We start from the raw sequence: 12663 nt of genomic DNA on the forward strand, positions 1-12663 counted from the left end.
CCTCCTCTCTGGTATCCCACTCCAGCAAGCCAGGACCCTGCCCCCTCCTCCTGTGTGGTGTCAGAGTGGCAAAGGTTGCCAGGCCAAAGCCCAGCAGCGGGGAGGCTGCGGGCTGGCAGCGCTGCTGGGGTGCAGGTGCAGAGGCAGCAGGCTGGCAGCGCTGCTGGGGTGCGGGTGCAGAGGCAGCAGGCTGGCAGCGCTGCTGGGGTGCAGGTGCAGAGGGAGCAGGCTGGCAGCGCTGCTGGGGTGCAGGTGCAGAGGGAGCAGGCTGGCAGCGCTGCTGGGGTGCAGGTGCAGAGGCAGCAGGCTGGCAGCGCTGCTGGGGTGCAGGTGCAGAGGGAGCAGGCTGGCAGCGCTGCTGGGGTGCAGGTGCAGAGGCAGCAGGCTGGCAGCGCTGCTGGGGTGCGGGTGCAGAGGGAGCAGGCTGGCAGCGCTGCTGGGGTGCGGGTGCAGAGGCAGCAGGCTGGCAGCGCTGCAGGGGTGCGGGTGCAGAGGCAGCAGGCTGGCAGCGCTGCTGGGGTGCGGGTGCAGAGGCAGCAGGCTGGCAGCGCTGCAGGGAGCAGGCTGGCAGCGCTGCAGGGTGCAGGTGCAGAGGGAGCAGGCTGGCAGCGCTGCAGGGAGCGGGTGCAGAGGGAGCAGGCTGGCAGTGCTGCTGGGGTGCGGGTGCAGAGGGAGCAGGCTGGCAGCGCTGCTGGGGTGCGGGTGCAGAGGGAGCAGGCTGGCAGCGCTGCAGGGAGTAGGCTGGCAGCGCTGCAGGGTGCAGGTGCAGAGGGAGCAGGCTGGCAGCGCTGCAGGGAGCAGGCTGGCAGCGCTGCTGGGGTGTGGGTGCAGAGGCAGCAGGCTGGCAGCGCTGCTGGGGTGCAGGTGCAGAGGGAGCAGGCTGGCAGCACTGCTGGGGTGCGGGTGCAGAGGGAGCAGGCTGGCAGCGCTGCAGGGAGCAGGCTGGCAGCGCTGCAGGGAGCAGGTGCAGAGGGAGCAGGCTGGCAGCGCTGCTGGGGTGTGGGTGCAGAGGGAGCAGGCTGGCAGCGCTGCAGGGAGCAGGCTGGCAGCGCTGCTGGGGTGCGGGTGCAGAGGGAGCAGGCTGGCAGCGCTGCAGGGTGCAGGTGCAGAGGGAGCAGGCTGGCAGCGCTGCTGGGGTGCGGGTGCAGAGGCAGCAGGCTGGCAGCGCTGCTGGGGTGCAGGTGCAGAGGGAGCAGGCTGGCAGCGCTGCTGGGGTGCGGGTGCAGAGGCAGCAGGCTGGCAGCGCTGCAGGGAGCAGGCTGGCAGCGCTGCTGGGGTGCGGGTGCAGAGGGAGCAGGCTGGCAGCGCTGCAGGGTGCAGGTGCAGAGGGAGCAGGCTGGCAGCGCTGCTGGGGTGTGGGTGCAGAGGGAGCAGGCTGGCAGCGCTGCAGGGAGCAGGCTGGCAGCGCTGCTGGGGTGCGGGTGCAGAGGCAGCAGGCTGGCAGCGCTGCAGGGAGCAGGCTGGCAGCGCTGCTGGGGTGCGGGTGCAGAGGCAGCAGGCTGGCAGCGCTGCTGGGGTGCGGGTGCAGAGGCAGCAGGCTGGCAGCGCTGCAGGGAGCAGGCTGGCAGCGCTGCTGGGGTGCGGGTGCAGAGGCAGCAGGCTGGCAGCGCTGCAGGGAGCAGGCTGGCAGCGCTGCTGGGGTGCGGGTGCAGAGGCAGCAGGCTGGCAGCGCTGCTGGGGTGCGGGTGCAGAGGCAGCAGGCTGGCAGCGCTGCAGGGAGCAGGCTGGCAGCGCTGCTGGGGTGCGGGTGCAGAGGGAGCAGGCTGGCAGCGCTGCTGGGGTGCGGGTGCAGAGGGAGCAGGCTGGCAGCGCTGCTGGGGTGCGGGTGCAGAGGCAGCAGGCTGGCAGCGGGGGCACAGCGCTAGATGGCGCCTGGCAGCTGGGCTGGCAGCAGCAGAAGGCTTCTGCTGCTTACAGGAGGCTGAAGCTGAAGAGCTTGCCGCGGGGGGAAGGGAGAGAAGAGGAAAGAAGTTTCTCCTCCCTGTGCTGCTCCCCAGCGAAGCCTCTGAGCTCCGGAGCTGTTTGTTCTGCCTGCAGACAGAGCTCTCAGCTCAGCCACGTCCCCAGGCTGCTCCCAGCGGCTCAGGCACTGCCAGGACGCTGCCCCTGCAGCTTCCCACTTGAAACCCTGAGTGCAGCTCAACTGGGGACCCCGATAACATCGGCTCTCCAGGGCAGGGATCCCCCTGAGCCGGCAGGAAGGGGCAGGTCGGTGTGGCACTAACCTGGCACTGGGCAGAGCTGCCAAGGCTGGCAGCAGCTGGCCCTGGGCTGGCTCTGCAGAACGATCCCAGGGGGTTCTCAGGTCCATCAGGACTCCATCACTTTGCCTTTTTTCACTGCCCTGAGGGGACCCTCTGACAACAGCATCTCCCAGACACCAACTGCTGAGCTCCTCCCTCGCCTCAGGGGTGCCTGCAGGCAGCCAAATGGAGCTGAGCTTGTGGTGACAGCAGCCAGGCTGGGCTCAGGGCAGCTGACACAACCCTCCCCAGGGGACCTCCTGCCCCAAGCACGCAGCCAGGCACTGCCTGCAAGGTCCAAGGCTGCTGGCAACCCAAGCCCTGGCTTACAAACCACAGGGAACTCAAGCAGAGGAGGTGTGGAGGAAACAGAGGATGTCTGCAACGTGTCCCTGGGTTAAAGAGCAGCCTGCAATGACCCCCTGCAGGGAAACTTTGTCAGCATCACAGGCTGCACAGGCTGGGGCTGCACAGCTGCCACGGCCTGGAACACCTCAGGGGACACTGCTGGGCAAAGCACCTTGGGCTTCAGGGCAAAGGGAAGTGCCCAGAGCCATCTCTGTCCCCCAGGTAAGTGAAGCTTCCTTCAACACTGCCCAGTGCAAGCAGGGACTGAAAGTGGCTGCAGCATCTCCTCCCCTGATGGAGACCCAGGGCACTGAGCAAGGCTGCAGCACTCCTCCTCTGATGGAGACCCAGGGCACTGAGCAAGGCTGCAGCACCTCCTCCTCTGATGGAGACCCAGGGCACTGAGCAAGGCTGCAGCACCTCCTGCCCTGATGGAGACCCAGGGCACTGAGCATGGCTGCAGCACCTCCTCCCCTGATGGAGACCCAGGGCACTGAGCATGGCTGCAGCACCTCCTCCCCTGATGGAGACCCAGGGCACTGAGCATGGCTGCAGCATCTCCTCCCCTGATGGAGACCCAGGGCACTGAGCAAGGCTGCAGCACTCCTCCTCTGATGGAGACCCAGGGCACTGAGCAAGGCTGCAGCACCTCCTCCTCTGATGGAGACCCAGGGCACTGAGCAAGGCTGCAGCACCTCCTGCCCTGATGGAGACCCAGGGCACTGAGCATGGCTGCAGCACCTCCTGCCCTGATGGAGACCCAGGGCACTGAGCATGGCTGCAGCACCTCCTGCCCTGATGGAGACCCAGGGCACTGAACAAGGCTGCAGCACCTCCTGCCCTGATGGAGACCCAAGGGAAAACCTGGGGGTGCAGGGGGTTTAAGGGAGGTGTGAAGGAAAGCAGGGCCCAGGAGCCTGGGAGAGGAGGCATGAGGAGAGAGGTGGCAGTGGAAGGTGCAGGCAGAGAGCACTGAGCAGCAGGCTGAGAAGTCAGTGTGCTGCTGGAGCTGGCAGGCAGCAGGATGGCAGTGGAGGCTGTGTGGGGTAGGATCCAGTGCTGTGCAACCAAAAGGCCCTGGGGAAGCAGAGCAGCAGAGGGGGCACAGAAGAGGAAGAGGTGGGATGAGGTGAGAGGAAGAGCTGAAGCCAGCAGGCTGTGGGAGGAGCTGGGGGGTGGGGTGGGTGCCTTTGTGCTGGGGCCTGCAGCTCTGCCTCGATGCCAGCTCCTGGGTGTTTCATTCACCCTGCTGAGTGCCATTCTTGACCCACACCCCCAAGCCTCTACCAGCAGAAGCCTGCAGCTGCTGCCAGATCTCCTCCTCTGGGTTTGCTGAGGGCTCTGTGGAATTAGCACATCCTTGCAAAGCAGAGAACTCCTTGCAAAGCCCTCTGAGCTTTGCCCTGACCCTGCCATCTGGGTCAGTGTGCTTTCAGCCTGCCCCTGCTCCTCTCTGTCTCACACTGAGCAACTCCCTTCCCCTTCCCCTTCCCCTCTGCCTCTTCATCACATTCCTGCAGTGGGCAGACCACAGATTTTGCTCTCTTCATCCTTGCTGCTCAAGGCTCTGAGCCCTCACAGCAGTCTGATGGCCCTGAAGGGAGAGCTCAAGGCAGCAACAGGGGCTCTGGACTGTGGGCTCGGTGCTGTTTTGATTTCCTTTGCTCTTAGTCATGGTCATCAGCAAGCCATGTGGGGAATGCCTGGGCAGGCAGAGCAGCTCTGATTGTCTTCACAAAGGGCAGGGGAAGGCTTTGGCATTTCTGTGAAAGGTTAGAGCTGTGCTCAGCCTTTATCAGCTGCACAGGAAGCAGAATGTCTCCTTCTGGAGAGAGACAATGAAAGCCCTGCTGCTGCCTCCGGGTCTCACCACCTGAGCAAAGGATCAGTGGGGGCCAAGCCTTGCACCTCACCCAGCCAGGAGCCAGGAGCCAGGAGCAGGGTTGGGAAGGGAGGAACAGTGATTTCCATGGCTGCTGCTCTGAGGATGAGAGGCTTTTGTTAAGCCACCTTTGCTGCTCCCTCTGGTGCAGCCTCTTCCCCTGGGGGATTCTTTTGGAGGGACCCCAGCAGGGAGCACTCTGCCAGCAGGCAGCAGGGGCTGGCAGCCCAGCTCCAGGTCTGCCTCTGCTTGCCGAGAGCCCTTCGGCGAGGTGCTTAACTCAGCTCCCTTCCAGCAGCAGCAAACCACCTCCCTGACATCAAACGTGGCTCTGAGGGCAGGATTCACACCTGGCTGAGCACTGCCAGCAGGGAGACCACCAGGAGCACACAGCTCCCTTCCTGGCAGCAAAGCTCTCAGCCAGGCCCTTCCAGCTCCTTCCCCAGTTCCTCCTACCGAGCAGCCTGGCCAAGCTCACAAGCACCTAGCTGGGCACACTGCAAAAATCCAGAGAGCACCACAGGCTCTCTGCAGACTACAAACAACCTTCCCAAGCAAGTGAGAGGCAGGGAAATGGGTTTGCAGCAGGGAGCCCTGCCAAGAGGTAGAGGAAGAAGCTCGCAGCTGGCCCCACGGTGAGGAGGCAGAGCTGGGGCTGACTCGAGGCACCTGCGCTCTGCCAGGGCACCTCCTGGCTCTGAGCTGGCAAAAGGAATGACCTGGGAGAAGCTGCACTAGAAGGGGGCACCTGTGAGGAGCTGCTGCTGCTGCTGCCTGGCTCCTGCTCTGGTTTACAAACCCTCAGTAACAGAAAGAAGCTGCTAAGGCCTCGTCTCTTGCCTGCCCAGGTTTATGACGCCGCGTGGGATGCCAGTGGGGGTGTTAAAAGCTGGCAGAAGTTTCTCTCCCAGCTCCAGAGCTTTACTCTTGAACACCTGTTAAAAGAAGAAGAGGAGATAAATATTTGCTGCACTGCCTGTGACTCTGGGGCTCGCTGGCTCCTTTCAGACCCAGGGTTTCAAGCTCACCCTTAGCAAACCTCAGCCCTGCTGCCTCGGGTGTGCTGCTGCCCCTGGGCCACCGCCTCACAGACCTGAACCCAAGCTCCTGATGAATGTCCTCTGAACCCCCACACCAGTGCCAAGTGCCCCCCAGCCCCTCAGCCTGCAGGACAGCAGCCACAGCTGCAGAGCTCAGAATGCCCTCAGCAGGTCTGAACTGCTCCCACGGTGACCCTCTGGGGACAGATTCTTCCCTTCGCCCAGGGTGGCAGAGGGCACAGGAGGGGAAACAACTGAGTGAAAATCCAAAGAGCTCCTGCTAGGGTGAAGCCCTGGGAGAGTCTCAACAGTTTGTGTCACCTCCTGTTGCCAGGCCCAGGGACCAAGCTCTTGCTGACAGCTCCTTGCAGGGGGATCTGGGGCTCCGTGGCTCCGCTGCTCCTTTTCCACTTGGGATGCCTCAGCTTTGGGGCTTCCAAATCAAACCACAGCTTCTGCAGGCTTGCAGCACAGAGCCACCCTGCACAATCATTCTGGGACAAACTGATACAAGCACTAAGCTTTGCTCCAGAGATTAGTCCTGGTGAAGGGAAGCCTGTAAGTGACTTAGGAGATCAAGCAGAAGCCTTTTACCTCTAGCCCCCCTCTCCCAGCCCAGCCTGGCACACCAGGGCCCAGCAAGCAGGGATCTATTGCTCTAAAAACACAGCACTGGGGAAACCTGAGCTCTCCTGTGGGCCTGCAGACCTTTGGTGCACTCACAGGAGAGAGAGGTTTGGTTGGGGAGGGAAAGGGAGAGGCAGGGACCTGCTGTTTGCCTGGGCCTGTGGCAGGCACTGCCCTGGCTGCTGAGCACCGCTGCCGACTGCGCTGCAAGAGGTCACTGCTGCAGCTCCAGGGCTTACTGGGGTTCCTTTTTTGCTCTGCTGATCTGAAGCCTGTGGAAGCTGTGACTGAGACAGGCCCTGAGTCTGGGCACTGAGTCTTTGAGAGCTTTCCCTGGAGGGAATTCACAGCAGAAGCCACTCCTGGAAGTCATTTAAAAGTGAGAGAGCAGCTCCTGTGCCTGCATGGCTCAGTGCTGTCACCCTGCAGGGATGAGACACTTCCCAGAGGACAGCACCCAGGCACACTCAGGGCATAGCAGCAGAGCTGAGCTCTCATTCAAGAGCCACTCTTCCAGCTCCTCCACTCACTAACCTCCCCCTTCAATCAGTTTCTGCTTGCCTAAGACTTCCAGGGCAAGGGAATAATCTCTTCATCTCTCTGCAGCCAGCTGTAAAATTCCAGCCCTGCCACATTATCCAACAGATTAGGGCATTAAGCCCTGGCAGAGGCCAGGCTGGAGAGACAGAAGTGGAAGCAAAAGTCTCCTGCTTCAGCCTGGGGGCTGGCAGCACCCTCGGGGAATGGCTGCCTGACCACGCTGGGGCAGAACTGGGACACGCAGCACACAGCCCCAGGGCAAGGGGACAGTCTCTGGAGCTTTGTCACAACTTGGGAGGATACAGGTCCCCTGCCCTGGCAGTCTGCCACCTGCTTTGCCTGTACCCCAGGGCACTGTCTGTGGGCAGCTGCTGCTGCAGGGAGTGTCCAGGTGGAGCCTGCAGTGCTCACCACGAACCAGCTGCCCCCCACAGTGAGAGGCAGGATCTGGAGGGATGCTGGAGGAATCTTGGTGTGTTTGGGACACAAAGGAGCAAAGATCACTGCCGGTGGCATTCCAGCAGGGAGCACTGTGGCCAGCCCAAGGCTGCTAGAAGTGCCCACAGGAGAGATGCCCTCTGCACAGGAGCTGTGCAGGGGAGGTGCAGGGGAGGAAAGGAACACTGTTGGCATCTCAGCAGCCAGAACTGCTAGGCTCAGCCTGCTGCTGAGGGAAAAGGTGGTGGGAAACCCTCTCAGCTCCTTCTGGGTGACTGTGAGCCACAGGCTCCAACCAACCTCCTCTCCAGTCAGGTAGTAGGCAGCCAGCAGTCCCCCGACGTAGCGAATGTTCACCTCGAAGAGGGAGGCTTCGCCGTTCTGCAACACACAAAGGCTCTGCTGCAGGGCTGCAGCTGCAGGCAGCCACCCCAGGCCCCTGCCCCCGCCCACAGCCTGGGGGCTAAGGTCTCACAGTGCCCTGCAGGGGCAGCCTGAAGGGGAGGGAAGCAGCCAGGCTGCCCCTTGGTCACCAGCTGAGGATGTGACCCCGCAGAAAAGCAGAGCTGGGTGGTTTCTTCTCTCCCCCCAGCCCCCCAGGCTCCACTGTTCCCCTCCCTGAGGGATGGTGAGCAGCACTGGGCACAGTCTGGGGGCACAGCTGGGCATGCCAGGGCACTCCCAGCAGCTGACTCACCACGTTCAAGTCGAAGCTCTCCTCCACCCACTTCTTTGCTTCTTGGAATTCCTCCTCCAGTTCCATGATGTACAGAGTGTCCAAGGCATCCACCACCGTGGCTCCTCGAAGGCCTCCTGCACGGCAGAGAGGAGGAGGTGCTGAAGCCCCAGCCCTGCGCTCTGGCTGGGCTCTGAGTCGCTCTGCAGGAGCTGGGACAGGCAGCAGCTTCCAGTCTCAGCTCTGGGGCTCTTTGGGTGGGATCCCAACTGGCCATGGTCCAGGCTGAGATCTTCCAACAGGACCAGCAGGGCTGCCCTGGAGAGGCTGAAGTGTGGCAGGTCTGCCTCTCCTGGAAGGAAGCCCCCAAGGAACAGCTCCAGGCCCACACCTGAAGCCACCAGCCAGGACTGCAAGCCTTGGCCTTGCCTCCCAGCCTTGGCCTTGCCTCCCAGCCTTGGCCTTGCCTCCCAGCCTTGGCTCAGCCAAAGTGGTCCCAGGCAGTGCCAGCCCTGATCTTGACTCAGCTCTGAACCTAAACTCAGTCTGGTTCTAGCCCTGTCACAAGCAGGAGCCTCTCCCCAGGGAGGGGAGTCACTGCTGGTGTGCAAGAGCACCCAAGGCAGCACTCAGCTCACTCTGCCCTGGCAGTGTTTGCAGTCTGGGGCACCAAGCACTCCTGCACCATGCCAATGCCCCACGGCTGCCCCCTGCCAGCACAGCTACAGGGCAGAGCCTCAGCTGGCAGCAGGGAGACCTCCCTGACCCCCTGGGCAGAGTGGGTGACCTGAGGGACAGGCCCCCTCCCAGCAGATGGCCAGGGGGCACCTGCAGAGGAGGCAGATGCCAGCTGTGCCCTGCACCCAGGGCTGCAGATGGGAGCAGAACTTGCCTGGAGACAGCCTGAGCTGGAGTGCTGTGCCAGGAGCACCACCCAGGGAGCCTTGGAGCACTCCAGGTGAAAAGAAACCAGAGCTGCTCCCAGCCCTGGGGCTGAGCTTCTCTGAGGGTTCCCCAAATTAATCCCTGGCATGGGAAAGCAAACTGTGAGAAGCACCTTGTGACTCAGCCTCCTTTGTGCTGCCATGACAAAGGCTCTGAGCAGCTCAGCAAGCAGAGAGCCTCACGTGGAGCACCCCAGCTGGGAGCCCTCACCAGCCAGCCCCCTCTGATGTGGGACACGGGCACGGAGCTGCCACCAGCAAGCTGCATGTGCAGCCCTCCCCCTGCCCACTGCTCAGCTGCAGCCAGCCCTACCACCCACCCCCTGCCAGCCAGCCCTCCTGCAGTCTCTGGCAGCAGGGATGCTTGGATGGGGCTCAGGTTTTGCTTCTGCTTGTGGCAGCTCTGTCCCTGCCACCTCCCTCTCCCCTCCAGCCACCGCAGCTCACCCCCTGCTCCCGCCCAGGGCTCTCCCTGGCAGCTTCCCTCTGCTCACCAGCAGCCTTTGAACGAGGACTCCCAATTCCCTCAGCCCTCCCAGGCTTCTCTTGCATGCTCAGAGGGCCCTGGCCCTTCACTGAGACCTTCAGTGCTGGTTCTGCCCAAGAGAGCCAAACCCAGCTGGGTGCACTGTGGGGGAGCTACAGCAGAGGGGGGAGGCAGAGGTGAGGCCTGGCTCAGGACCCTCCAGGCTTTGGTCCTTCCCAAGCCAAGGGACTGTGTGTGATGCACAGCACAACCCTGCCCTGGAGGGGAAGTGGGGTTGGACTTGGTGACCTTTGGGGGTCCCTTCCACCCCCTACCCTCCTGTGCTCAGATCCATCCCCTCCTGCAGGGCTCATCCCTGCCCTCAGCCTCCCGTGGAGGCTTCCTGCCTCATGTTGGTGATGCCAGAAGATTGCAGCTCTGCCACCTCCCAGGCAGGCAGGCAGCACATCACTGCCCTAATGAAAAACCCAGGCAGGCCTCCACTGCTCAGCTGCACACTGCTGGCTGGGGGATGCTGTCTGCATCAGAAGCAGGGCCTGGCAAAGGGAAGGGAAGGGAAGAAGGCAGCAGAGGCAGCCTCTGGAAATCCAGCTGCTCCTGCAGGCTGGGGAGATGCTCACTTCAGTGGAGCTATCTCCAGGAGTGCAAGAGATGGAAGTCAAGCAGCCACAAGATCGGCTGGGAGGCTCTCCAGAGCAGCTGAGCTGATGTGTGTGTGGCTTTGTGTCCCTGAAGTGGCCATGGAAAGCATCACTGCAGCCAGAGCTGCCTTCATCAACCCTCATGAGGAGGTGAGCTCTGAGCAAGGAGAGCCAGAGAGCAGCTCAGAGCAGCAAGGCCATGGCTGAAAGCTTTGGGGAGCATGGGATCCTGCAGGGGTGTGGGGTGGAAGGGACTTCAGAGACCCTCAGCTCCAACCTCCCTGCCATGGGCAGGGACAACCTCTCAGCAGGTTGCCCAGGTTGAGGTCCCATGCCTGGAGACATCCGAGGTGAGGCTCCACAGGGCTCTGGGCAGCCTGACCCAGTGGAGGATGTCCCTGCTGAGTGCAGGGGGTTGGACTGGATGAGCTTTGGAGCTCCCTTCCAACCCAAACCATTCTGTGAACTAGCCTCAGCTGCTCTTGGCCTCATCCAGCCTGGCCCTGAGCACCCCCAGCCCCCCTGGGCAGCCTGTGCCAGAGCCCCAGCTCCTGCTCTCCCTCAGCTCCTGGCCACTCTCCCTTGGCCTGTCCCTGGACAGCCTTGCAGGGCAGCAGCAGGCAGGGTGCTGGTGCCCAGGGCTGGGCCTGGGCCTGGGCCATGCCAGGGGAGTGCTAATGAGCTCACTTTCATTTGATGAAGTAATCCACAAAGCCTTTCCTAATCTGCAGAGACAATGAGGGGAGCTGGGATGTGCTCACCCTGAGCAGGAGACAAAGAGGGAGCTGAGTCCCCACTAGCAGGAGGAGCAGGGCTGGGGCTGGCAGGGGGCTCAGGGGCAGGCTGGGGGCTCTGCTGCAGCACAGCTCCTGCTTGCTGAGCTTCCCTCCCCTGCACCTGCTGTCAGCAGAGGGCAAACCTGGGCTGCCTGCTGCCTTCTCTCTGTCACTTTAAACGTTTGGGTTAACCATTGCCCTGCCCCTGCAGCCCCAGGCTGTGTGCTGGGTACCAGGGGCTCGCCCCTCTCCCCTCTCTTCCGTGCTGCCTCTGAAGCAGTTGTAGAGCACAGAGCTGCCTCCTGCCCCTTCTGCAGCTAGCAAAGTCTGCCTCAGCACCAGGAGCTGCCCTGGCAGCCTCACCCAGCTCAGGAGGAGCAGGGGGAAAGGATCCTCCTCCTCCCTCACCGCCCTGCAGAGAGCAAAGCAGGCTCCAGGACTTTGCTGCTGTGGATCTGTTACTTGCCAGGACAAAGAGGACCTCTAGGAAAGATCCTGACCCTGACTACACCTCCAGAGGTCCCTCCTGACCCCTATCACTCTGTGATGTGCTACAGGAGCATCCCCATCCCTCCCTGCCCACACTCTGCTTCATCAGATCCTGGCAGCCAGACCCAGTGGCTCTGAGAGCCTTCAGCAGGCTGAACAGAGCCCAATCCCTCAGCCTGCAGCACCTCTCCCATGGGGACAGGCTGAGGGACTGGGGTCTGCCCAGCATGGGCAAGAGCAGGCCCCAGGAGACCTTCTGGTGGCCTTGCAGTGCCTGGAGGGGGCTGCAGGGGAGCTGCAGAGGGACTTCTGGTGCTAGGACAAACTGGACCTGGAGCAGGGGAGACTGAGGTTGGGCATCAGAAGCTCTTTGCTAGGAGGGCAGTGAGGCCCTGGAGAGGCTGCTCAGAGGAGCTGTGGATGCCTCATTCCTGCAAGGATTCCTGGATGAGGCCCTGAGCAGCCTGGGCTGGGGGGAGGTGACCCTGCCCATGGCAGGGGGCTGGCACTGGAGGAGCTTTCAGCTCCCTTCCAACTGAAGCCATTCCATGAGTGCAGGGCTGCTGTCAGCTGCCCCAGGCTGCTGCTCCCCAGGCCCCAGCAGGGCTGTGAGGAGATCCAGGCAGCCCCTGCAGAGCTGCTGCTTGCTGGCAGGCTGCAAGCATCAGCCCTCCAGATCCACACCTTGTACTGAGAGGAAGATCATCAAAGGGGAAGCAGCTTCAAAAGAGAAGGAATCAAACCCTGCTCTGTCTCTTCTGACTCTTGCTGACACTCCCCTCTCTCAATCATGGGTTTCAGGCTCCTTGTGCTCTCTGAGGGGGCTCTGAGGCAGGCACTGAGCAACCCTCAAACAAAACCCTCCTCTGAGTACCCAGAAGTGGCAGCAGAGCCCTTCCAGCTCTGAGGTGCTGCCTCTCTCCTAAGGCTCTGTGTGCCATGCAAAGCCCTGCCCCTGATCCTGCTGCAGAATCAGCTTGGAGCAGAGATAAACCTCCCCCAGGAGAGGCAAAGTCACTTCCCTGCTGGGCAGAAGGGACACAGCTCTGGCATCCTCAGCAGATCCTCACCACTCTGAGTGGGAAAGAAGAGCTCTCCACTGGGACAGAGCTGCTGTCCAGGGGCACTGCTGGCACTGAGGCACTTCATGGCAGCTGCTGTGGCAGCCAGCAGCAGAGCCTCTGCCTGGACTCTCCTCTCTGAGGGCACAGCAGCAGCAGCTCGCAGCAGCAGCACAAAGGTTCAGCTCTTCTTGAGCTGGAGGAGGGCCTGTGCCTGTGCCACCCTGTCCCAAGGCAGAAGAGGGTTTGCTCTTTTGTGCACTAGAAGAATGGAGACATCCACGTGGGCAACAAGGCTGCTCTGTGCCTGGGCCACCCACCCCCAGGAGCCAGCCTCCAGCAGCTCTGCCACGGCAGCCACCCACAAGGGTCACAGTAATGAGCAGCAGCCCAGGCACAGGGGCTGATGGAGCACCCCACGGGGAGGAGAGGGCCTTGGACACACACCAGGACCCCCAAGGTCCCAGTGGG

At 62.5% G+C, this 12663-nt stretch overlaps 1 protein-coding gene across 1 annotated transcript in view; it reads right to left on the bottom strand.

Annotated features, from left to right (window-relative positions):
• MAN1C1 (mannosidase alpha class 1C member 1) overlaps window positions 1-12663 on the bottom strand; it is a 65889-nt gene that overhangs the window by 14231 nt on the left and 38995 nt on the right. The window contains exons 4-6 of the mRNA XM_068159046.1: window positions 7816-7931; window positions 7419-7499; window positions 5314-5408 (exon numbers count right to left, since the gene is read on the bottom strand). Coding sequence (XP_068015147.1) covers window positions 5314-5408; window positions 7419-7499; window positions 7816-7931 — 292 coding nt within the window. The remainder of the gene's footprint in view (window positions 1-5313; window positions 5409-7418; window positions 7500-7815; window positions 7932-12663) is intronic.

Source organism: Melanerpes formicivorus, unplaced genomic scaffold, assembly GCF_026170545.1.
Source record: "Melanerpes formicivorus ecotype bairdi unplaced genomic scaffold, bMelFor1.0.p_v2 SCAF_45, whole genome shotgun sequence".
Lineage (NCBI taxonomy): Eukaryota > Metazoa > Chordata > Aves > Piciformes > Picidae > Melanerpes > Melanerpes formicivorus.